The 24489-nt window shown below is 36.0% G+C and overlaps 2 protein-coding genes and 1 long non-coding RNA gene across 12 annotated transcripts; 1 reads left to right on the top strand and 2 right to left on the bottom strand.

Moving 5' to 3' along the window:
• The first annotated feature begins 2208 nt into the window (after nucleotides 1–2208).
• On the top strand, nucleotides 2209–10421 carry LOC135645234 (ethylene-responsive transcription factor-like protein At4g13040). Of its 4 annotated transcripts, none has more exons than XM_065163420.1 (8): nucleotides 2209–2432; nucleotides 3179–3282; nucleotides 5553–5615; nucleotides 6155–6285; nucleotides 6954–7038; nucleotides 7677–7857; nucleotides 9866–9987; nucleotides 10071–10421. In XM_065163420.1, exons 2-8 carry the CDS (start codon nucleotides 3180–3182, stop codon nucleotides 10214–10216), a joined length of 831 nt encoding a protein of 276 aa, XP_065019492.1. In that variant the 5' UTR covers nucleotides 2209–2432; nucleotide 3179; the 3' UTR covers nucleotides 10217–10421. The 4 variants fall into 4 exon arrangements, with proteins under 4 accessions (XP_065019492.1, XP_065019490.1, XP_065019489.1 ...); XM_065163418.1 differs by having other exon boundaries at nucleotides 3166–3282; XM_065163417.1 differs by having other exon boundaries at nucleotides 3149–3282.
• Nucleotides 10422–11112: 691 nt separating this feature from the next.
• LOC135644392 (17.4 kDa class I heat shock protein-like) lies at nucleotides 11113–11801 on the bottom strand. The gene has a single exon (XM_065161926.1). The coding sequence runs from the start codon at nucleotides 11724–11726 to the stop codon at nucleotides 11289–11291; it is 438 nt and encodes a 145-aa protein (XP_065017998.1). The 5' UTR covers nucleotides 11727–11801; the 3' UTR covers nucleotides 11113–11288.
• Nucleotides 11802–13111: 1310 nt separating this feature from the next.
• LOC108953670 (uncharacterized) lies at nucleotides 13112–24489 on the bottom strand. 7 transcript variants are annotated; one of them, XR_010498900.1, is made up of 7 exons: nucleotides 24087–24489; nucleotides 20723–20864; nucleotides 16632–17095; nucleotides 15352–15541; nucleotides 14890–14971; nucleotides 14473–14702; nucleotides 13112–14400 (listed from the first exon to the last, which is right to left on the bottom strand). It is a non-coding gene; the product is annotated as an uncharacterized LOC108953670 (long non-coding RNA). The 7 variants fall into 7 exon arrangements; XR_010498901.1 differs by having other exon boundaries at nucleotides 16632–16784; XR_010498902.1 differs by having other exon boundaries at nucleotides 16632–16778.

Below are 24489 nucleotides of genomic sequence, written 5' to 3'. Positions count from 1 at the left end.
TATTTCCATGGTCAATTATCATGCTTATATGTATGCAATGTGAAACTCTAGAATTTATACTATAGCTAAATATTATTAAAGCTGAACAACTTGTAAAGAATTTTCTTTCAGCTGTTAATTAATTAATCAAGTCTAGGGTTTTACATGACATGTTTCTGCACTTGCCTACTGACTGTCAATGGAATGTGTTATTCCAATAGTTTGGCTTATTAAGACTGACATACGCTCGAACAGGTAAGCAAGATTGAATTTATTGTAGCTTCTATTTAAGAACTCGGCTGCTTTCCGAGGTTTCTTTTCTACTTTTATTTTGTAGTAGGTGAAATTTATTTTCCTCCCCCATGTCTACACCCATGTCATCCTCCTGAATTGGACACACTGATATGCTTCCAAAGATAAGCCCATTTCCATGCTATTAATAACACCACCCCTTATCATGTATACTAAGACAGTCCCAACTACTATGAAGGTCTATCATATTGAATCATACTGCCCGTTACAAGTGGTACGTACTGGTCCGATAGACCAGCACAAGTGGTACGTACTGGTCCGATAGACCAGCAGTACACGGATCACTCGGTACCGTCCCGTACTGTAGCAGTGCATTGTAGCACTACAGTAGTTCACTGTAGCACTGTATCAGTGCACTATAGTAATACTACAGTACTCGGTAGTGTATCGCTTGGTACATCGTACCGTATCGATACTGAGCCCAGATCAAAATACCGGTATAGTACGGTATTACGAACCTTGCTACTATCTATAGTAAAATTAATCAAAATAAGCAAACAAGAATTGCCTCCAATGTTATGATCAGTACAATATTACACAGTTAATAAATCTCATATTCGAATCCAGTAATTTAGTTTAAACAAAAATTTTAATTGTTTGAGAAGAGGCCAAAGTTTGAGTCCAATTATTACTGGACTAATCCAAGGGCATATCTGAGATAATGTGTTTGGAGAGGGTGTAATTGCAAATGAAGAAGTTGCAGTGACCTACTGCCATACAAGTGATAATATGAATCCGACGGACCAATCAGCGAGCAGGACGAAGTCAACGCCCCCGAGTGCTTGTCCTCCCCTGTGATTCCATGTCGTTGGTGCCATCAACCACGTAAGGATAGTCTCCATCTCCGTATTAGCAACAACGTATAGCGTCCCTCAGCAACAGAACAGCTTATCCTACTCCATTGATTAAACCGTGACTAAGAATCCTAATTACGATGTCGATCGACTATGTGCTAACTTCATTGGGTTTGCCGGCGTGGTTTATTGGCGGCTTACTGTGGTCGAGCCAGGTAGAGGAGTAGGATAAGGTTAGGTGGTTCACGAGGGGAGAAAAAGTTAGTTGGGCAGGACGTTATCCTCACTCCTTATGGTCACCATTTTTTTGCGTTCGTTAATATAAGCCTTAATCTTCTCTCTCTCTCTCTCTGTGAATCCAACCACCACCCCGTCGGTGCCTGCCGCCTGATGGTATTACCGCCGTCCCCTCACCTCCGTCACCCAAACCTAAGCCGATCCCACAATCCCCAAAATACCCCTCCCAGACGTGCCCGCCCTTTTTCGGACTCCTATTTTTACCCCCTTCAGCTCTCCTTGTGGCCATTGGAGGTTAAGTTCTCCTCATTTTGCAAAATTCTATTTATTTAATTTTTAATAGATATTAATTTTTTAAAGATTGAATGAAATATATTTATATGAAAATGATCATAATATATAAAAATTTTACCTTACACTCTCAAATGAGTGAGGAGAAGTAAAGTAGAAATAACAAATTAGATATAACAATAAGATATAAAAGTGAAATGAATGATTTTTTTATCATATTTTTTTATTTTTCATATCATGGATTTTATGGATCAAGAAAAATAAAATAAAAATGATTAGATTATATTAATTTTTAATCTAATATATGTAAAAAAATTAGATTTGTATGCTGAATCAAATGAAATTATTTATAATATTTTTTCCTCATGTGCATAGATGAATAATGAAATTATTGGTAAAGTGGAATGTAATCAAACAACTCCTAATAGGTTGGTTAAATATTTTAAAAATATAATTCGATTGCTAATTAGAAGAAACTCATCAATTTGAAGGTCCGAAACTACCCAATGATTAGGGGTTGTTTGGTCATTTAGTAGGGAGAGTCGGAGGAGACACAAAGCCTACGTTCCCCCATCCCCATCGATGCCTTCAACCCCACAGATACAACAAACGGGAGGAGAAAAGTGCCGAGGAGACCCAAAGGCAAGAAAAAGAATAGATTAATAGAGGAGGAAGAAAGGAAGGACGGAAACTACTAATCGTGGCGAAGAAAGGTGGTGGATGTGAGCGCCTCGCCCCTCCGCCACCTTCCCGTCCTCCCCCTCCCTCGAGCCGTCGTCTTCTCCTCCTGCATCGGCGCCCGCGGCCGGCGTCAACCCGGTACGGAACCGTCAGCCGTTCTTTCTCGGGTTCTTGCTTGTGCTTCTTTTGCTCTTCCGAGATGCCGATGTTTGGTATCATGTTGTACGTCGTGGGGCGAGCGGAGGTTAGCGGCCACCTCGGCACACGGTTTTGGACCTCGTCGGTGGTTTTCTGTCATCTGGGTTTATGGGGGGCGTGTAAGATGGGTGGATGGAGGTCGGGCAATCGGATTTCCCAAGAGCTCTGTTGAGTTGGTAGTTTCAGCTTTCAGATAGTCGATGTATCGAGGGAAATTGATCGTAGATTGTGTCGTCGATGTCCGATGGAGATTCATCTGGTGAGTAGAAGAGGTTCTTGATGGGTTTGGTTGTTGATCTCGTAGTGCTGGTGGAGCTCGGGGTCAGGCCACCCTGTTAAATTTCTGTCCGAGGGATTGCTGTTCTAGTGAACTGTGTTGGTTGTAGTTGCTTTCTATCTGCTCTGCGGAATATGATCAATTGTGTTTGGATGAATGATGATAGTGTTTGCTGATGACTAGTTCATGTTCTCGAGAGCAAGGGGGTGGTATTTTGGTGTCGATGGGATCAGAACATCCAGGCAATTGATGTGCGGGAGAATTTGCTTCAAAGAAATTGTTTATGATTAATTGAAATTTTTGTCTATTTATGTGCTTAGTGAGAATCTTTCCACTGACTAATCTCACCCACTTACTGTCTGATTAGTATTTTTGCTAGTTCTCGTTTATGTTCAGTAGCTTATTACAGTATGCGTTGGCAAGACAAACTTGATTTGGCTGGGGAATACCATCTGAATGAACAATCACTTGGTGCTGTCTCTCATGCTGGTTCTCCAAAATCTGGTGTTTCATGTAAGACTGGTTTCTGTTAACTGATATCTTTTGGAATTTAGGGGGAAGCAAACATAGCTTGTTTGCACTTTCCAACAGTTCAGCCAATCTAGTATGGAATTAGTAAAGGATCTCCACCTTTTAAATCTTATTCTTTTCCATTGTCCCTGAGATCAAACTTTAGCCTCTAGCGGGTTGGTCTCTTTCCTGTCTTCTTGTTGTTATCAAACATTTTATATTTTTCTTGTCCTCATGCATTTATCAGCACTTTTTAGTTTTCTTCCTCACTTGCATGATCTACCCTACAGAGAAATACCCTGAGTTCTACCTATTACTTAAGTACAGGATACTTGCCTAGCTTAACATTCTTTTAGTTTTCTTTATTGATATCTATCAAGCGATTCAATGTTTCAATTTTATGGGTTTCTTTATATTTTTATTATTTTGGATATATTGAGGGTAGATTCTGTTATTTTGCTCACTGCTTTCACATTATTATCATTGGTATCCATGGTTGTTGTCTTCATGATGTGAGGGGCAATTAATAGGTTGTTTCTCTTCATTGGATCATCGATTGGAAGCCTTCTATTCTTTGAAGGAACGATGATTCTGGATTTCATCCATGCAAATCATCATATCTTTCTAAAGAAAAATCTCAAGAAACAGACAGAATTGTGAAAAGAATTTGTGGTTTTCATTTGGAATGCAGTATAGTTTGATCATCTACTTGAACATCATTCAAGTTAAATAATATTATGGCAGTGGAGATCTACTAGACTGCCCTGGTCCCTTCTCATATTTCTGGTGGATCTCCATCAATTCCTCCTCAGGATTGACATGCTGATAGATAGTCTTAAAATGTTACCCTTTGACTTGTGGCAAGCTAGGTTGGAATCCAGTGATGGAAAGGTGATCAAAGACGGAGCTCTATTATCAGCGAATCTTGTTGAGCATTATAGTCATGTTCCAATCAAACTGGTTGATAGGCTGCAGAAGGGTGATAGTCGCACAACACTTGACCATCTAGTGGAAGATGCTGGTGTATGGATTGGGTTTGAAGTCAAGTTGTTCCATGGTAATTCAAATGCTGAGTTCATGGTTTGTCCTGTAGGACTATAAGACAATAGAAGAGGGAGTTCAACTCCAGATAAGTTATGCCTTTAATGAGAACCATGTAACACTGACTGACTCTGGACACACCATACTTCTGTCAACTTTTCTTGGCAGACATTGGATGCTCGGACTTGATTGAAGCAATTAGAAAATGTTCAAGCCATCACTTGTGAAAATGATTAAAGTTTCATTGTCAAAGTGGAACAGCTCCTATAATTTGGAGTGGTATCAAATGATACTATCACATCTTTGTGAAATCCCTTTTACTTTGAAAACCACGATTTGTTCTTATATGGGGGGAACATATCCCAGATCCAGTCAACTTTCTTTACTTTAAGACTCTGGTTACTGATAAGAACCAATCGGTGAATTTTGCTACATTTAATTTCTTTTATGTTTCCATGGGAGTTTGATGCATTGACCATGTATACGTCGGAGATCTAGTGTTTATATTGAAATGTTAAATCAATCAAGGATTGAAGTTGACTGGCTGAGATCCAATATCCTTGGCTTTCCTAAGGTAATTTATGTTATAGATATCGATAACATCTACCTCTTCATATGTAGCTATATTAGGCATCTATCAATTTTTTTGTATTAAGTACATTGATTTAGTGAGTAGTTTTTCAGAGAAGCTATCGGCTTATGCTTAAAGGAATTGCTAAGCCCACAACTAAAAGTAAAAGGATTAATTGCCAAAAACTCCAAGACAAGGTGAAAAACAATTTTTCTTTTTCCTATATTAAGGACTTCTATAATGTAGATTCGTGAAGAGCTTTTTTAATAGCCGAGTTGCTTCACACCAAGCATGTCAAAAGTCTAAAAGTCCAATTGTTTTTTAAGCATGGTTCGAATAAAAGGCTATTTGTCATATAACAGATTTTAAGTTTAGTCATAACTTGACCAGTTATATGTAATTAAGTAGGCCTTCTAATGTAATGTAATGGAAACTTCTTCCAATTTAAAAAAAAAAAAAAGTAGGCCTGTTAATTGTTTGATCTACTGCCTGATTAATTTCCAGTCCTTTAACTAGGCCAAGTTAGTTGAAACTATTTATACAACACTGATGATTGTTCCAACTGGAAATCCCATTAACCATTTACTTTTTTGTGCATTTTCTAACAGTATTTAAATAATGTTTTCTTCACTAATATATATATATATATATATATTTCCAGTCACATCAGAGCAGTCAGCGATGGTTAGCATACGGCGAAGAAGATATCTGGGGCTCTGTTCTGGTAATGCTCTTTGTTGATCTCGAAATAAATTCACTCTGTGGATGAAGCAAATGAATATTTTCCCTTCAATTTTCGGAATTAGGATTAATGATTTGGTGCTTCTTTGTGAATTTTTATTTAGCATATGAACACGTGATATCCTAAGCGATTTCTTTGTGATGGTAGATAATCTTACTATTTGATCTACTTCACTTTGTATTTTTTCTAAATCTTTCTGGGAGACAAATTCTCTCTCTCTCTCTCTCTCTCTCTCTCTCTCTCTCTCTCATGATCTTTCAAGCTTTCAATTGTCGTAAATGGCTGAAGGGTAGTTACATTGTTTGATAAGGGAAGGATTATTACTTTCAGTAAAGTAAAAAACTCAAAACATAGTCAACTCAGTTCTTGTGGACATGGGTGATTTTTAACTTATGTTTATGATATTCTTACTTTAGACATCTTGAAGTGGAACTATGATGCTTCATTTTGATAATTGAATGAGATAAGAACACGTTTATTGGGCTTGTAATTTTAGTGAAGAGTTTTACATGATATTGCAGGAAAAAGTTCCTTTCCTGTTGTGCTCCCTAGGCCGATCGAGAATGGCAATGCTGTGGAAAGTCCTACTCAACAAGTCAAGCCAGTCAGTGTGCATCCCATGCGCTTAGTTGATACAAGCCTTAAAAAACTGGTAATATTTATCTATAGTACCATTGGTTTGTTTTTCTCCATCTACATTCGTGCCTTATGTTTCTTTTATGAATCTTTTATGTGCTATTAATTGAAGCTTTGCAATGGCCTAACGATTGGCTAAAAGGTCTTATATTTATAAGTTGTTTTCTTAGACATTTAGGACAAATAGGATGCATTTATCTTGAAATATTAGTGGTGCATTATTCTTTGTTCTGATTAATATCCTTTCTGGATCCTATGATTTATTTGTACTACCATAGTACAATAAGTTTAACTATAAGTGCTATTATTTCTGCAAATCTGTATACCCCCTCTATACCATATTTCTTTTGGGTACATTGGATTTGGGAAAGGTTGTTTTAGGTGATAAGGATTTTGGTCACAGAACCACCATCTCTGCTTATATGAGTAAGGTAAAATTTGTAAAATTTGTGCATCAACTTGTTCTGTTTTTCATGAAATTCAGAAAAAGAAGCCCAAGAACAAAATAACTCTGCTATTCTATGATGTTTGTGGCTTACCTTCTAAACAAGGGCCCTTGCTTGTATCTACATCAACTCTATTTTAATATCTTATTGTGACATATTTTTCTTGAGACCTATTATAAACATCATTAACTGTAATATTATGCTTAAAACTTTCCTTGCATATTATGTTGTTTTGCAGGTAGCTAAGTCTGAAACATATCCTGGATCCTCAAGTGCATCTGGCTTGATCACATCCAAGGAGGAGCCAAACCATTATTACCCTGGTTTGTTCTTTCTGCTGGATTTACTTGATATTATATGTCTTGATAACGTAATATATTTATCTCATCGAATGAGGAATATCCTTGTGTATAAATAATTATTTCTAATGGTAAAAAATTCTTAAATTTGCTTATAAAAACAAGAAAACAAGTCACTAAGAGATAGAAACATTTTGTTGGACAAGATTTACATCTCAATGGAAAGAATGGTCCAATTCATGAAATTTATACATTGTAAGTTCTTGAAGTGTGACTGTCATTATATTGTCCATATAAGTCAAATGTTTTTTGTATGAACCATATTTGCTATAATAAGGGAAAATTTCAGTTCATTTATTTTGCAAAAATTTGCCACATGCTACATATAGAAGGCTCAGATATCTTGAGTAATCACAAGTAGATTATTTCCTAAGTATTTTACTCACAAGTAGATTATTTCTTGTAGTATCAAGTTTGAAGAGTAAAACACATATACATGTATATTAAAACATTATGCTTGCCATATTTGCCGTAACAAAAGAAGTTAAAAGAGTTTCTTCTTCATGATGGCATGAATTACGAAACTTTCATTGAAGTATCTGACATAATGATAACTATTTCAAGGAAGTCTTAACTGGCTCGCCTCTGGCTTTTATTTATAGGTAAAGAAATAAAACGCAGAAAGCGACACAGGAGGAAGCACTACGAAGACCAGGAACCATGTATAATGAGGGGGGTTTATTTCAAAAATATGAAATGGCAGGCAGCAATAAAAGTTGACAAGAAACAGATTCACTTGGGGACTGTTGGATCTCAGGAAGACGCTGCTCGATTGTATGACAGGTAGTGAGCTATTAGATGCAGTTAACTTGGATTGTAATCTTTATTTATGTCACAAGGTTTCTAGGTTTTGCAATAGCATCATTTTCTCTCTTGGTTATTCTTTGAATTCACTATTGACTCTACACCATAAGTAAAGAAAATCTTTGTCCATACTGTTAGTATATTCCTTTAATTATTGCCCCCTCTTGGTGTCACCAAAGATTTCTGAATGTCTTAGTTCCCAAGATCTTAGTCTTCTTCTGATTTTCTTTTATCCTTTAAACTTTTGACTAATAAAATGTTCACAAACTAGTGTAAACACTAGAAGAATGCTAAAGAAAAGTGATTCATAAGTTTGAAGAAGAATTTGGAGTGCTTAGGAAAAGAATTGGTGATAGCTCCCAATAAAGCCAATTCCAAAAATTTGGACTTGGCTTGCAACCATGATATGAGTCACCGTGCTGATTGTCTGATGGCATGTACCATAAGGCATATTGGCAAAGAATTAGAAAATTCAAAACTGTGAGGGAGTGAGAGAGCAGGGGACTCACCTCCACCTTAGAGAATTAATACATGCAAGGTTTTATGTTACAGTAGTGAAAAACACTTTGATTGGCTGTCAGGATGGCATGTGGCAGCTTGTCGAATCTTTCAAAGAAAAGAGAAACAAAAGAAGAAAAAAAAAGCTTTCACTAGAGTAAAATAACACATAGTAGTAATACTTGCATACCTATCCTATGGTATAACCTCTCTTCTAGCCTTATGTTTCTCTATTCTGCCCGGTGATCAAGTAACATTTGTGGGCTGGAGCATCTTCCCTTTAAAGGCAATGGTACTCCCAACTCCCAAGTGATAATTCCCCTCTGCTCCTTAAGATATAATGGATCAGATATTTTGAAACAAGCTGGTTGTTTAATTACATAATGTTGCTTGCCTGATATGGCCAATCTAAGTCTAACACATTGATAAGATCACCTGACACAACTGGTAAAAACTTGAAAATAACTGAAAAGCTGTTTTCAGCTGAAAAGCACTCAGTGTGATAGACTTCATTGTGTCAGTGAAATGGCATGAAACTGAAACTCATGATAACACCAAATTCTGCTGCCAAAGGCACAAAGGAAGCTTTGTGAAGTTTATGTTGACAATAACCTTGATATAGTGGGAAGCTGTTACTGGTGCTGATTCCGTGTCCGTTAAAACACAAACAACACAAATTGGTTCGATCAGCATAACAATCCATGCATATTGCATAAGAAGTTTCTTAGCTGTCTTTTGTTTCCTGTTTCTAGATATAATTGCTAACCTTCCTTTCATATTTCACATTTTACTCTTTTCACAATGGTCTCATTTCAAAGATGTTTTTATAAGTTATAAGAAGTTTGAGATTCTGATCTTATTTTTTTAATAAACAATAGAAATATTTTACCTATTTTATCTTAGGTCCGTCAATTATTTTACTATAATCTTGTTCGCTAAGTATTACTTCAAATGCAATTGTATACTTATATGCATCTTCGACTCTCTATTGTTGTGCTGTTCAGATTACTTTACTAGAGGATCTGAGAATGTTTTTGAGTTGGTCACCAGGACCAATCTGAGATGGAAGTAGAACTTGCACAAATTATTTAAATTGAATCCTCTATTGATTATGATACGTAGCATTTTATATTTCATAAATCTTAAACATCAAATATTTGAAATCTTATGTTTATAGGGTAGGTCAGAGGAGTTGCAAGTAAGGTCATAGGGTAGGTCATAGGTTAGGTTCAGAACCTACATAATGATCATAACAATTCCAAATTGGAAACAAATGTGTTTTGCATGGTTTTCCAGTGGAAACACCGCACATTTCACGTAAAAGCATGAGATCGTTTTATGTGCATGGAGGGAATAAATTTATTAGGCAATTGTCCAGCTAATGGGTGAAGGTATTGACTTATTGCTACAGATTATATATGTTGTAAGTAATTTTGTTGGGATGACTCATTATTTCCTGCTTATTCGAACTGTTCATTTTTGCCTATAGAGCAGCTTTCATGTGTGGGAGAGAACCCAATTTTGAGCTCACGGAGGAGGAGAAACAGGAACTAAGACAGTACAACTGGGAAGAGTTCTTGGCGATGACCCGCAGTGCAATCAACAACAAGAGTAAATTGAAGCTAATATCTGTTAATTATGTGCTTTCCCAACATAGCTCTGCCATGCTCATTTCTATTGTTTTTGTTCTCTAGAGCACCAAAGAAAGCTTGGTGCACGGAGGCGAAACAAATCCGAGACTCAGATTTCCAACAACTGGGAAAAGGAGGATGGCACCCCTGCTTCATCCATGTCCGAGGACGATGAAGAAGATGTTGACGCCGATACATCAGTCTTGTGATCATTATGATGATACAAGGAATCCAGGTGCAAGTTCTCATAATTTTTATTATTGAGGCTAAAGCTTTTACATATCCATAATTCATAGCTTAGCTTTATTTCTCATTAATTTGCTCTGTATAAAGGCCCCTATTAGGGCGAGCTATTGCCATTTTGTAATCATCAAAATGCTTCCTTTAAGAGATCTCTAACGTTATGATGCCTTAGTCATCTTCTACCTTCTCAAATTCATAGACTATATATTACCTTATGGATCGTGTCAGGACAGCTAAGTTGTTGACTTTGTGGTTGGTAATAAGATGATCAACATAATTTCTTTCTCCTTTCCCTTTTTTAAAGATGTTGATGAAAAAGATGTGCTTAAATATGTAGCTTATGTTCTTAACGAAGAAGAAATCGAAGTAGTTATTATGCTATAATTACAATTAAATTGCCTTTAGGATGGTTAAGCAACAGTTAATAGTTTCCATCACATGCTTATGTGAAAGCTTTTGAGATATATATATATATAATAATAATAATAATAATAATAATAATAATCTTTTAACTCAAATAAACTAATGCAATCATGACAAAAACATTTGTGGAAGGTTTCAATATTTAAAGCAATAAAAACTAAAATGACCGACTGATGGATGAAATGCGTTTTATGAAGTAATAATAACTAAGAGTTTGTGAGATTATTGATGGATAATTAAAAGATTATATTTAATAAAATTATATTTTAGATGATTGTATGAAATAAGGAATTATTAATAGAAAAATAAGTGAATAACAATCTCCAACCGTAATCGTTAAGCACAGCGAAGATGGCACTCTGTCTCCATGCTTTTTGTACTGATGAAAACTTATCCCCTGTTATACTGAGAACATAAGCCATTACCTATTCCTGTGATCTCAGGGAAACATAAGTGTCCGTTCTTTTCATTCACTTTTTCCTAGTTATTGTTGTTGCACCATTCCACCACACTGGTGAACGATAGCAAACACCACGCGTACGAAAGCCCAACCACGCATCAACACGTCCATAAGACGCTTACTTACCATCCAAAACAAGACTCTCTGTGCCGAGATCACGAGAGACGCCCTTTCAAGACCCCCTTGTGAACTGTGACGGTGAGCACGCCGTTCTCCATTGCCGTCCTCACCTGCTCCATCCTGGCGTTCTCCGGCAGCCGGAACCTCCTCAGGAACCTGCCACCGCTCCGCCCCACGCGGTGCCAGGCGTTGTCGGCCCGCCGGCTCCTTTCGGCGCTGATGCGGAGGATCCGCCCGTCCTCCACCTCCACCCTCACCTCCTCCTGCTTCAGCCCCCAGAGGTTGGCCCTGAACACGTGCACCTCCGGCGTCTCTTTCCAGTCGACGCGGGCGCCGACGAAGGAGAAGGAGCGGGGGCCGGAGGAAGAGGAGCGGAAGGGGAGGCCGTCGAAGGGATCCCACGGTTCGATGGAGAAGGCGTCGAAGACGTTGTTCCCCCAGGAGGCGTATGCGAGGCCGGAGACGGAGGACATCGAGAGACTGTGGTGGGTGTCTTTCTTTCTTTATCTTTAGTGTTTTATGGTTTGGTCGATGGAATTTTTAAGGAAATATTGAGATTTAATTGGATTTTTTAAGATCGTTTCGGATTCGTAAAATTAGCCGACACGTCCGAGTTGGTAAGGGCCGTTATACTATGATATTATCTCGTCCGCTATGTCGCATGTATCGGGTCCTTTGGTTCCTCCTCCCCGTTGACGCAAACGGCCTGCTTGCTATCCCCGAGTCGGCGGGTGCGGCCACAAAGCGGGATATGCCGTCCACAGGGGCGGCAGGCGTCCGACGGCGGGAAGGAGCGCATCATCGTGTCCACCCTTCTCGCCGTTCACCCAATCCTCCGAACGAACTCAAATTCATTCTCTCATCTCTCTCCTCTGTCTAAATTTATATCTATAATTCAACTGAGTTCATCAATAATAGAAGTTTTAGAAAAAAAATAAAATTTTCAATTATATATATATGACTAATTATATATATGATCTTCTATAATTAATTATCTTTAACATTTCAATCTTTTTAATTTTAAAAATTATATTAAAATATTTATATTTATAAAATTAAAATATTTAATCTTATTTTTTTCTCTATCATCGATTTTATTAATAAAAATATCATAATATTTTCATGAGTCGATGACGTAAGAAAAAATATTAAAAGTATAAGGATCCAAATATAATTTTTAAAAATATAAAAATCAAAATACTGAAAATAATTAATTATAAAAAAATAATTTATAATTAATTCATATATATATAATGAATTGTTTGCTAAAGATCTTATATGCATTTAAGTTTAACGATCAAATTTAATTTTGTCCCCCTCTTAGTAGTCTAAATAGTAGTTTTATTTTTCAAGAAGGAAAAGTTATTGATGAAAGGAAACAATCTCATTGGCGTCAGCGCAAACTAAGAGATCTATCTAAGAACGGAAAGAATTCACTACGAAGATAAAAAAAACAAAAAATACTGAACGAGCATGAATGATTAATTAGTTAGCTACAGGATTTTTTTCATAAGATATAGACAAATTTTTATAATCATCTATAACAGACATCAGGTGAAAAATATCTCCAACAGCATTCACAATTCTCAAATCACTATCACACACTCATGATTCGAAGAACCGATCCAACCAGTTGTTTGTTTTCCCATTTAACAAGGTAAGGGCAAAGACTTAACACTTGCGCAAAGGTTAAATAAATGGTTTCAATCATAGAATGCAAGATGGAGATATTTTAAAAAAATAAACCAGTAAAAAACATGCATTAAACACCCTTTGCAAAAAGGACAAAGAATCAAACAATCGAGAAACGCCCTTATAAATTAACACTATAAATTCAACTACCAAAACTCTGACGAGGTTGAAAATTATTTAAAAAGTGCTTAAGACGCCATATATTATTTTATAAAGTTGGCTAACAACAGATTGGATTTAGGGTAAGATAAGTCTGTCCAAAAAAAAATTATGTGTCAACTTACAATTGGACAGTTTAACTACATATTGAACCATGTTTAATCCAACTCAAATTGAAAGCTCTGTCTCAAATCGGCAAGGAAAAAAACAGAAGTGAAGATGACAGTGACTGATACCTGAACAGTGATGGGGGCTGATGGCAGCAGATGGCTTCCGAGTGAAGATTACAGAATAGGTCACAGATGATTACCAGATACATTCGAGTGTTGGGAACTCGCACAATAAAATTTCCATGGGATGGGATGATTATTTGTTGGAGAGAAGAATTGAAGTTACATACTCCAAAAGAATTAACTGGAGCCCTCAAAACTCCATTTGCTTTTAAGGCCAGCAAAAGGACTGCAGCATCCTTGGATATAGATTCCGATGGTGACTTGTACTTGATCATTGTCCACTCCAGAGCATTCAATATTCCAAACAAAAGAAAGCGACAGTGGAGTCTCCCATATCTCTTCCTTTTTCTTTTCTTTTTTCCTGTGACCGCCTGACTGACTCGGAGGTTCTTGATCTTGTTTCTAAATGATGGCATCAGTTCTGGATGATTGGATGAATTGCTTGGATTGCACTCTTGATAAGATTTTGAGTGATCAAAAGGGAGAGGCAGTGAGTGACACAACAGAATAGCTACACATATTTGCCACACCATAGGAGGCTTCTCAGAAACACAAGACAGGACTACAGGCGGCACTGCAACCAGCAACGAGTAAAGTAGCAACCAACCACACGTCTATGCCCTGCTATAGACTATGGAGATCTGCTAACTTGCTGACCAAGTCAATGACATCCATCGTCAAAGATTTCAACAAACACTTCCCCATGTCATGATAAGCCATTCTGTCTGCAGGTCCCTTCTTTCTTCTGTTGCACTCCATTGTGCCCTTTCCATCTCCATTAATAGGCAATGAGATATTTCGGTTGATAGAAAGCAGCACAAGAAAGCCCCGACAGAATCACTCAATCATCGCAAAGTAAACTTCTCATTCTTTCTCTCAATGCCATTCTGTGTTCCTTTCAGTAAATGATACCAGGAGAAACTTCTTTTTGTTATCAAAAGGTGTACAAGAGAGCTTACCGAGGTTGGAGATGAAGAGATCGCTGGGGTTTCCTCCTCTTCCGAGGCACAACATATCTGCAGCGCTGCAGCGACTGATCAAGAGCATGGCTCAGTTGTTTGCACTGCAGAGGGAGGAAGATGAAGAGGTGGAGATGGAGATTGGATTCCCAACGGATGTGCAGCATGTGACTCACATTGGATGCGATGGATCGAGGACGATTATCACATTGCACAACCGGGATGGAGCTCCGGAGTTTCTCTCCCTCCCTGCTCTGACCCTTGAGGAGTTTGTGGCTGGAAACTCTGATATAGTGGCAGCCAATGAATCCCCTGAACATGTTTTTCTGTAGGCATTTGCATCTTTGTTTTGCGATGGAAATGATATTTGCATCCTTCAGATCTTTGGCCATTTGATGTTTCCATCCTGAAATCAGATTTTAGTGTACAGTGTTCGGCTCATGAGAACATTACTGGAACTCGTGATGTTTACCCCTTAAAATTTAAATTTAACACACACACACACACACACATATACACATCTCAAAACTTACTATCATCATTGTAGTTCATATGCATTAACTGTTAAACTTTGAAACTCTATTATAGAATACCTTATCATCATACAAATGCATATTTGATTGGATGGCTTATTTATGATCATTATTCTTCTTCAATGATGTAATCCTTATCGACCTGCAAGAAAATGAACAAGGCAGATATAAAGCAATCACTTAGAATAGAAAGCATGCTTTTGATATTTTTATATTTAAAACTCTAATGGGGTAGTTCTAAATAAATGGTAGTGGGAGTGATATGTGGAGGTTCTAAATATTTAGAGAGAGATATATATACTCTTAAAATGTGTAGGGCTAACCTTGAAAAGAAAATATATGAAAAGTGACAAGGAAATCAATCAATTATTTGCAAAAGTTAAAAATAAGCTCTAATGGGAAATCCATACACCAAGCAGTTGCAACTCTAATTGCCTCATCAATTTTTCATGGTATTTACAACAAAGATTCTAGTTAGCTACCAGTTACAAAGTATAAATAACAAAGGCCAAGATTATGTACCTCATTCCAGTCTATGCTCATTATCTGGTGACTGTAAAAGGTGATTTACCTCCTTTCATGCACCAGAACCGGGTTATCGCTGGAGATCAAACAAGTAGACTGAAACCAAGTCCTGGATTATGCACCAACTCGATCCACTGAAGCCCTCAAAAGCATGGAAGCCAAGCCATCTAGCTTTCTTTTCATTTTTCTAATGATAAAGAAAAGAAATTATAGCAGGTCCAAAATCAATAATAGTTAAACAGTAAATCGATAGAACAAACAATGACTCATGACTAGTATTCATTGATGACAGAGGTAGGGCCTGCATCTTAATAGCAACAAATTACTTTCTGCAGCCTCATCAACAACTTATACTGGCAGACAGAAAATCATCACTTGGTACTATTTATTATCTTTGAGTAGCACGAGAATTAGATCACAAAACTATAATTCAGTCAAATGATAACAGCTAAAGACGATAAACATTCACAGTTGAATGCAAAAAGCTCAGAAAAAAAACATGCAAGGAATTGATGAGAATATATTTTACTGCTGATGGATAAAAAAATAAAGCTTAAATCATAAACATAATAACCCCATACATTTACAGGCAAAATTTTGCGAAGGATTAGCCAATAATAAAATTACAAGAGCTAAGAGTATGTTTCCAATCAGGTGTCAGACAGATGGCAATTAAGCTAGGCATGGGAAAGTCCTTCCACAACAAATAACAGAAACTGTGAAAGGATTAACACACTCTATAATAAAACTATGATCTACAGAAGCATGTCTCCCAAAACCATTAAATCACAGCATATTTACGAATCTTGCAGTAAATATCCTTGGTCTCCTAAATCTCATCGGAATTATCTATAACTTGCAAGCACATCTAAGAATTAACAAAAACTAAGATAATTTTATGTTATAGCTACTGTTACAACAAGTGTAAGTTTAAAAAGTAACAGATCATAATCCAAGCAGCAACTACAACAACAAAACCAAGTCCAAATCATAATCAAAGCATCGTATAAATAAAGGTCACAATCATCACAAATGTACATCAGAACTGGCTTTTCACCAGTTGAGTTATATGTAACCAGCATTTTGTGGAAGTCCACCAATATAGTTCGCCAATTCAAAGATTAACTAGTCTTCATACTGGATTCTATCACATCATTCCAGAGTCTTAAAGACTTGTTTCTAGATGCATTTACATGTAATTGCTATACAGAATAGTGAACAAGACAGGGGAACAAATAATGGAATAAGAACAAAACGAGGAATTTAAGGCCCCTAACCGAAGTTATCATGTCATGGTGCTTAAAATGTCTCTTTCATGCCATCTCTTCGATTCCTCTCTCTTTCTTTTTCTTTCTCTCTCATTCAGTGATCTGACGAGGCTGCATCTTTCCTCTCAATTAGAGCTCTCTTTCACTCTGATCTATCTGCAACTAAGGTATGATTTTTGTTAAAAGTTTTCATTTAGCATTTTAAACTTCAGTTAAAAACATAACAATAAGTTTTAAAGTAGACATTAATAAAGCAAATTAAGTTTTAATTTCAAACTAAACCAAGCATGGATCCATTTCTATATACTTAAAAATACTCGTTCAAAACTATCAACATCATGAGAAAGATCAGTTATGTGACCAAATACAGTTCATAGTACCAATTGCTATGACTGCGTCAATCTCTGTCTCACATGGTATCCTGCCATTGATGTACTTCGACCAATCAATCACATGTTAGGGCAAGTAGGTACCTGATGGTGTGCATCAATCAGACTGTATCGGTGCATCTGTAGCTAACCAGAAAACATGTACATCATGCAAAATGCACAAGCACAGAGCACAATTCAGAGCTGTGCTACCTACAAAACTTGTTGATCACTCTACAAGGTACATACACATTGAATAAAAAGCTTTTGAAAAATCATGCATTATAAATTCTTGAAACTATTACAAAGATTCTTTATTACTTCCGTCTAAAGCTTGTATTAGTTGGAAAAAACAAAGTTGGAATCCACGCCTGAAACCTAAAACCTGACTGGAATCACACGTGCATGTGGGTAAGTGAAAGTATCAAATTTCACATCTAGCAGGATCCATAGTCACGTTTTTTGAGAAAGATATATGGTGGGTGAAGTTAATATACTTCCATGAGTGATGAGAAAACCAAAATATCATGCATCGAATAAAGTATTAAGACATTTTTCAACATGAAGCTTCCAAATCAAAATACAAGCTGACCCATTGTATGTACACAAAAAAAAAAGACCTCAAGGCTAGATAAGACGACAATATAAGGAACTTGTGTAGGCTAAGTTGACCATGGACACATTTAGTTCACAACTTAAACCACACAGGCCATTGAAATTTGTGTTTGATGGTTTTCCATTTACGAGTCACCACCAAATGTAAAATGTTGACATTGTTCAAACTTCAAAAATTGCATTTCAGAAATCTATCAACTTCGTTTCTGCTTGTAGAGTCTGCCTATATATTTATAGGTTAGACATTGTGTATTAAACAAACGACAAAAAATTTCCTCTTTGTTTGGCTGTACACTAATTTTCTGTGTTATCATGTAATTTTATGCAACCTAAATTGTTGCTGTCAATCTTCTTTCAACATAGCTCTATAACAAACAAGTAGGAAGTAGCAAATAAGTAATTTTTACACATCAATTTCTGATTCTTTCACTACAATTGGCAATTAAAGTGACTAAAATAAATGTCATCAAAATTATTAGTATGAAGTTTAGTAATCAACCTGTCATCTGCAAATTCTTTCGTCGATAGCACTAAAAAGTAAAAACCAAACAAAAGAGGGATAAACATATCTTCACATGCATAAACAAAGACATGTACCACGTGCTAGTAAATAAGGATCATGATAGCTAGTGACAAAAGATTCATGGTAAGGCAGATTTTTCAGTAGCAAAGATCAAATGTTCCATTAAGTTCTATTCTCCAGTTAAGAAAGAGGCATCCATAGGAACTTGATCATCAACATTAACTAAGTCTTGGTGACAAATGTATGAGGTGGATCAAAACAACACAAAGCAGTACCTCCATTGTAACTGAAAAATTCATTTTTTTATGTACTTACAAATACTTGTTGAAAAATATCAACTTCCGTGTACAACTTATGTAATTACAAAAGATCACTTACGTGACCGAATGCAATTCAAAGTTGTCAATCATTGTGCCTATGTCAATCAAGGTCTCGTGGTACGTAACATGCTATGTCATGCCAGTTGATGTACTTAGATCAATCATATGTTAGGGCGTGTAGTTATCCCAAGTAGGTCCATAACGGTGTACGTCAATCATACTGTACCAATGCATCTAACCAGCAAACATGTACATCATGCAACATGCACAAGAACAGAACACAGTTATTAGCCTGCCACCTGCAAAACATGTTGACCACTCTCAAGGGTACATATACATTGAATAAAAAGCTTTTAAGTTGAAAAAGACTATGAAATATAAATTCTTGAAACTATTACAAAAATATTTACTACACATAGTTCAGAAGCTTGTATTAGTTCGAAAAACAAATTTGGAACTGAGGTAGTTGCAAATTTTAATGCTGGTGAAGAAACATCAAGTCAAAGAAATAGGATGAATTCTCAACAAAAAAAAAAACCCTTTTGGACTTTTTTTTCCAAAACCAAAAGTACCTCCATTTTTAAAATTCCTTAACAGCATCTTTTATTTTTTTTGCCCCTAACACCTGGATTACCCCTAGTCACCTGTCCCTTTTCTTATGGATTGGTCAATAGGGTGAATTAGTCCAGTTATACAATTTTTTCACTATGTTACAGTATTTTTCTGATATTGTTGAAACGCTATAATATAGTATAAAAATATTATTTTTACAAAATTTGTATGAAAAAAATATGTAATGTGTCAGTGTTTTCCTGTATTACCAGAAAAAAACTCTCTAACATAGTATCTAAATTGATTCATCCTATGAATCGAACCATAAGAAAACGGAGGAAATAGAAGGAAGAAAGAGTACACGACTAACTATCAAGTCAAGTGTTTTCGAGGTATTAGGAAAAAAAAATTGACGATATTAGAAAATTTTAAAAATGAGGACACTTTCCAAAAAAAATCTAATAAGAGGAGCTTTTTCCATAATTTTCCCAAGGAAATATGCAGGACTATGAAGGACGACAAATGAAAATAAAGATATCTTGATTATATTAGGAGCTATATCCGTAGTATACTGATTTTTACACCTAATAGTATACCAGATTACCATCTAGCAGGATCCACGCCTGAAAACTGAAACCTGACTAGAATTGCACGTGCAGGCAGGTGAGCAAGAACATGAATATCGACACAGGTTGCTTCACATATCTAATCCTAACAATCTCCCACCTTTGTTCATTACTATTTATGACATGCCAACGATTGAAACTCCTTAAACCCTTTCCCCTATCTAATCCTAAAGCTCATTACTGTTCATGTGAATATACCTTTTCAAGTTCTAACACTTGCAGTCTTAACAGAGTTTATTCAATCAACAAATAATTTTACTATGTGACACAATAAAGATAGTTTAAATCTATAAGTTATTTCATAAATAAAATTTCTATTTCATCCATAAATTATTGAATTTTCACAAATATAAACATCAGTTAGTAACTGGATATATAAACTTAAAAATCCAACATCCAACCTTGTTGTTTCAAAAGTAGTTTTATTTTAATGCATGTTATCTGAATCCTCATTTAAATACTTAAGCCTTATTATATTCAGATTTGGATCCTAAGTTGAGAATCAAATATGGCACTTTGTCCAGTGTCAAATAAATAAAGACCACCTTCTTTACAAGGACTTGTGATAGGTTGTCTCATCTCTAACATTCTCAGTTACCAGTGATGTGGTTAACAGACAAATGATTCATGCTCATGTTTGGAACATGAAAGAGGACAAAAATAAGGTATCACTAATTATGATGTTTTCTTCTCTACAAACAATGGATCAAGAATCATTAGAATTGGTCCTGTGCAAAGTTCAGGTTATAACCTGTAAAAGAAAAGGTTATACAAATCATCTGGTCACAAGAAATCACACTGGGACAACAATAAGAGAAAGATATGAGAAGAGAGTATGGGCAAAGAAACATGGTCCAAACACCTGCCTCTCATTATTACATAATTACATCATATTTTACATTCATTTCCCACATGAAAACTTATTTGTTTTCTTGTAAATATGATATAATTTCTTGTTCACCCTTTTTTCATATTTTAAAAATTTATTGATTTTTTTCCATAAAGGCGAAAATTATATTAAGATGATAAAAAAGAGAGATTACATCCAATCCCGTTCACATCACAGTGAACCAAAAAGTCAAGATCAGAGGCAAACCTATTTCCCGAAAACAGTCAGAAGATGAAGTTCTTGCCCAGGTAGCAAGACAATGTGCTGGCTTGCCCAGAAGATGAAAATTTATTGATTGCATTCTACTGGCATGATAGATTTAATACAACTCTCTCTTCTTTCCTTCAATCTATACATGGAAAAGGAGCAAGATTCATATTTTTGTCATGTAGAAGTTGCATGCATTAACTCTATTTTTTAACATACAAGAGGATATTATTATGAAGATACCCACCTCAGAAATTTTGAGAACCTTGTAAATAACAAAATTAAGAATTCCATGAAGAAATCCACTTTTGATATCTCACTTAATCATATTCTGCATTTGCATGACACATTTTGAAATCATACTTTCTTTTCAACATAAGTAACCACTGCATTTATTGTTGCCAATGCCACATACATCGAATGAACATCAACACATCCAACCTCACAAGCAAACTTATCATCAGATTAAATTCTATCTCAATGAAAATATAACATCATCTCCCTGCTATGTAGTTTTAGTATTAGGAGTTTCAGGTCAAGGAAAATTCATGTTAACCAATGTCATCCATTGAGGATGTTTCTTTGAAGATAATTTACTTCAGAAACTAGAACTTCAACTGTCTATGATAATAATGACTACTTTTAGCATTTTGATCTTTAACTCAGAGACTATAAAACAATCGTATATCAATCTTTGGTAATTACAAACAAAAAACAAGCCACATGAAAGCAACAATTATCTCAAACCTCTATCACAAAACATAACATAAATACAGAATGTGGATTTTATTTGGTGCCTCCTGTTGCATTTAATGGACATTAAGACTCACTGATGGATGATAATACTATTTAATGGATACCTTTTATTTCTAGAACATGTATTTTTGGTAGAATTCACCTTATGTTCTTGAAGTTTTTGCATGATTATTATACTTTTAAACATGCAACTGGTTCTACACATTTAACTACGTAAGTCTTCCAAATTTCACTTATCCATCCAAGAGGCTATGTTAAAACATCTTACTGTACTCACATGTAATTTATTATCTCATCCAGAAAGAATAATTTTACTATTATCATAAAATTATAGCCCTCCCTAGACATAAGGTAAGGTTGCTCCTTTACCTGGGAGACTAGGGTTCGAGTCACAAAAATATTTTTTTTAAATATTTAAAAATAAGGCTGCATACATTGACCTTCTCCAGACCCCGCATTGGCGGGAGTCTCGTGCGCTGGATACACCCTTTATCATAAAATCATAACCATGAAAGTCTAACTTAATATAATATTTACCACCGCTCTTAATAAATTGGATTGCAAATTAACCATCAATTTATCCAAATTTAAATCCTCCACGTCTATTAAGTTCCAATATTTACAAAGATAACCAACTATAATAGGGATGTTAATTTTTTTTGCCTATAAATCTCAACTTGCTTCATTGGATTGAACGTTTTATTTGCTTCTCCATTTCTTTATTATGTAAAGATAAAAATAAGTCCATGTTGAGCAGTCAGGTATTATTCAAAACAAACTATAGTATTTCATTATCATACATGGTAAAGATCAACAACTTTTTAATACCATAAGCAGATATACTCTTATTCTTGAAACATGTACTCAAAGCTGCTATGATTATATAACAGGCTGAGTTGTTTCACAGGTAACCCATATTAGTCTAGAATGTCTTAATCTTATTTAATTTACAGAACCTTTTATTAGTCAGTTGTACATCCGTCTCAGTGATTTTTTTTCCTTGTTATTTGGTACTGCATCATTGCATGCTTATTTCAAGTTAATATAATTACTACAGACAGAATTTACAATTCAAATCAGTCGAGCATACTTGCTTAATTCAGCAACAATAACATATACTTAGGTATCAGCCATTAAGGTGTATCTAGAGACTAAATTTTTACTGCTACAGTGTCTAAATCAAACAATGTAGTCCTTCAGAGAAATATCAATTGTATGAGACAGATACATAGAATAAAGTACAGGCAACCATATATGTCAGGTGATATCTTATTCTCTACAATCCTCCAAAAGTAACTTTATAAACATAGTTCATCTAACAAATAAGATGATCCACACATTCCATCCGGAATAAACAATTTTTCCCTTGAAAAGAAAATGAACCGACTCAAACCAACAGCAGTGATCACATTATAGTGGAGAAAAAGTCCAGCTTGTAGAGAAGAAGCCAAGCCACAAGAGATCAGCTTACGAATAAAAAGCCAAGACACAAAAAGTTGGCTAAATAATGATGCCGACAGTGTACCATTTTACTACCATGTGTAAGTGACATTCTGACTTACCTCTTGAACACACTAAAATAAACAGACAAAGCATAGGTTAAAAAGGCTAAGAAATGAATCAGAAAAATGAAATATCCAAATTATATAATTGAACTATGTGACAAAAATACAAATTCAAAATAGCCTCGATCCTTGGAAGTTTCAAGCTGTGTGTACGTTTTTGCAGAATAAAAATTACATCCTTCCTGTGATGTGTATACACAAGACAAGTTGCAAGCACAATGCCTTCAGGCTTATTCATCCAACAGGAAAAGAGGCATATAGATGGTTCACAGTTGTTGTACTCAATAGGGAAGAATCTCAGACAAATCTAGAACCAAAAGAAACTCATTTGACTTCAAATTCAAGAAGAAATACTAGGCAGGAAGACACTTCATTACCGTGAAATCTAATCAAAGAAACATTAAAATTGCCAATACAATCTTTTAAACCCAAACTAGCGCAACAGTATTACCAGCTATAACACAACAACATGAATTGGAGACTATTCCGCTACTGCAGTGTCATTAATCCGTTCCTAGTACAAACACCATTAGAGTGCAGCACAATTAAAAAGCTGGTAAAGATGGGGATTCTCCTGTATGTAAAAGACATAGTATTCGAAATTTTATTGATAAGTTTATGTGCCTCGGATATTCCTCACGCTATGTTCACCTCATCCAATTCACTTGCATATCTTCGCTTGGTTCCTAAAAGGGAAACATGACAGATGGATCTTCGCTACAACTTGTACACTAATTGGAAATAAGCATCAACATCGTTGGGCACCAGGTCAGTTAATCGTGCTTTCATTCAGCTATATTATATTTATAGAACTATAAAGTAGAGCATTCACTTGTAATAGAGCGAAGACAATGGCACCTTTTCTAGAGAAAGAATGCAGCTCAAACGATTCATCAAGATGTCTACTAGCTTCAACATAGAATGTATGCGAGGATAAGAAGAAGCATAAAACAGTAGCATGAAAGTTCTCAAGTTCACTTAAATCAAACCGAAAGCAAATCGATTCTAGTGAACAACCAAGGATCGAAGTGACAAGAACGAACCTAGAGGGCTTCTAGGCACAGAACACGCTTCGTCGCGAGGGCGAGCGAGCCAGGTGACGACGAGAAAGAGCACACTGGTACACACAACCATGGCCGCCCGCATGATTGCGGACCGGCGTGCTCTCTCTCGTTGTCAACCACGCATGCAACCTTCAGAAGGCGGCATCAAAATCCGGAATCGATCATTCAACCGCCGGATCCAGCGGGAGACGATCGAAACCCTCAAAAAATGGGGAAATTCTTGGTCCGAAGCAGAAACCGAAGAACTAGAATGATCGCAGATCAAAATCGAACTACAATCTCACGGAAAAATAGCCGAGAACACGAGAATAAAAGGATAGATCGAATCAAAGAGCAGCCGATGATGATAAGACAAAAAGGATGGAGAGGGCTTCGCCTCCCA

This window comes from Musa acuminata, chromosome BXJ3-8 (assembly GCF_036884655.1).
Source record: "Musa acuminata AAA Group cultivar baxijiao chromosome BXJ3-8, Cavendish_Baxijiao_AAA, whole genome shotgun sequence".
In the NCBI taxonomy this organism is placed as follows: domain Eukaryota; kingdom Viridiplantae; phylum Streptophyta; class Magnoliopsida; order Zingiberales; family Musaceae; genus Musa; species Musa acuminata.
This window is presented reverse-complemented; position numbering and strand designations above follow the sequence as displayed.

Bases quoted from the DNA above. Each gene is read 5' to 3' on its own strand.
- LOC135645234 (XM_065163420.1), top strand. From the start codon at position 3,180: ATGCGTTGGCAAGACAAACTTGATTTGGCTGGGGAATACCATCTGAAT. The intron at 3,283-5,552 runs GTAAGACTGGTT...ATATATTTCCAG, and splicing joins TCCAAAATCTGGTGTTTCAT to TCACATCAGAGCAGTCAGCG. The intron at 5,616-6,154 runs GTAATGCTCTTT...ATGATATTGCAG, and splicing joins ATATCTGGGGCTCTGTTCTG to GAAAAAGTTCCTTTCCTGTT.
- LOC135644392 (XM_065161926.1), bottom strand. From the start codon at position 11,726: ATGTCCTCCGTCTCCGGCCTCGCATACGCCTCCTGGGGGAACAACGTC.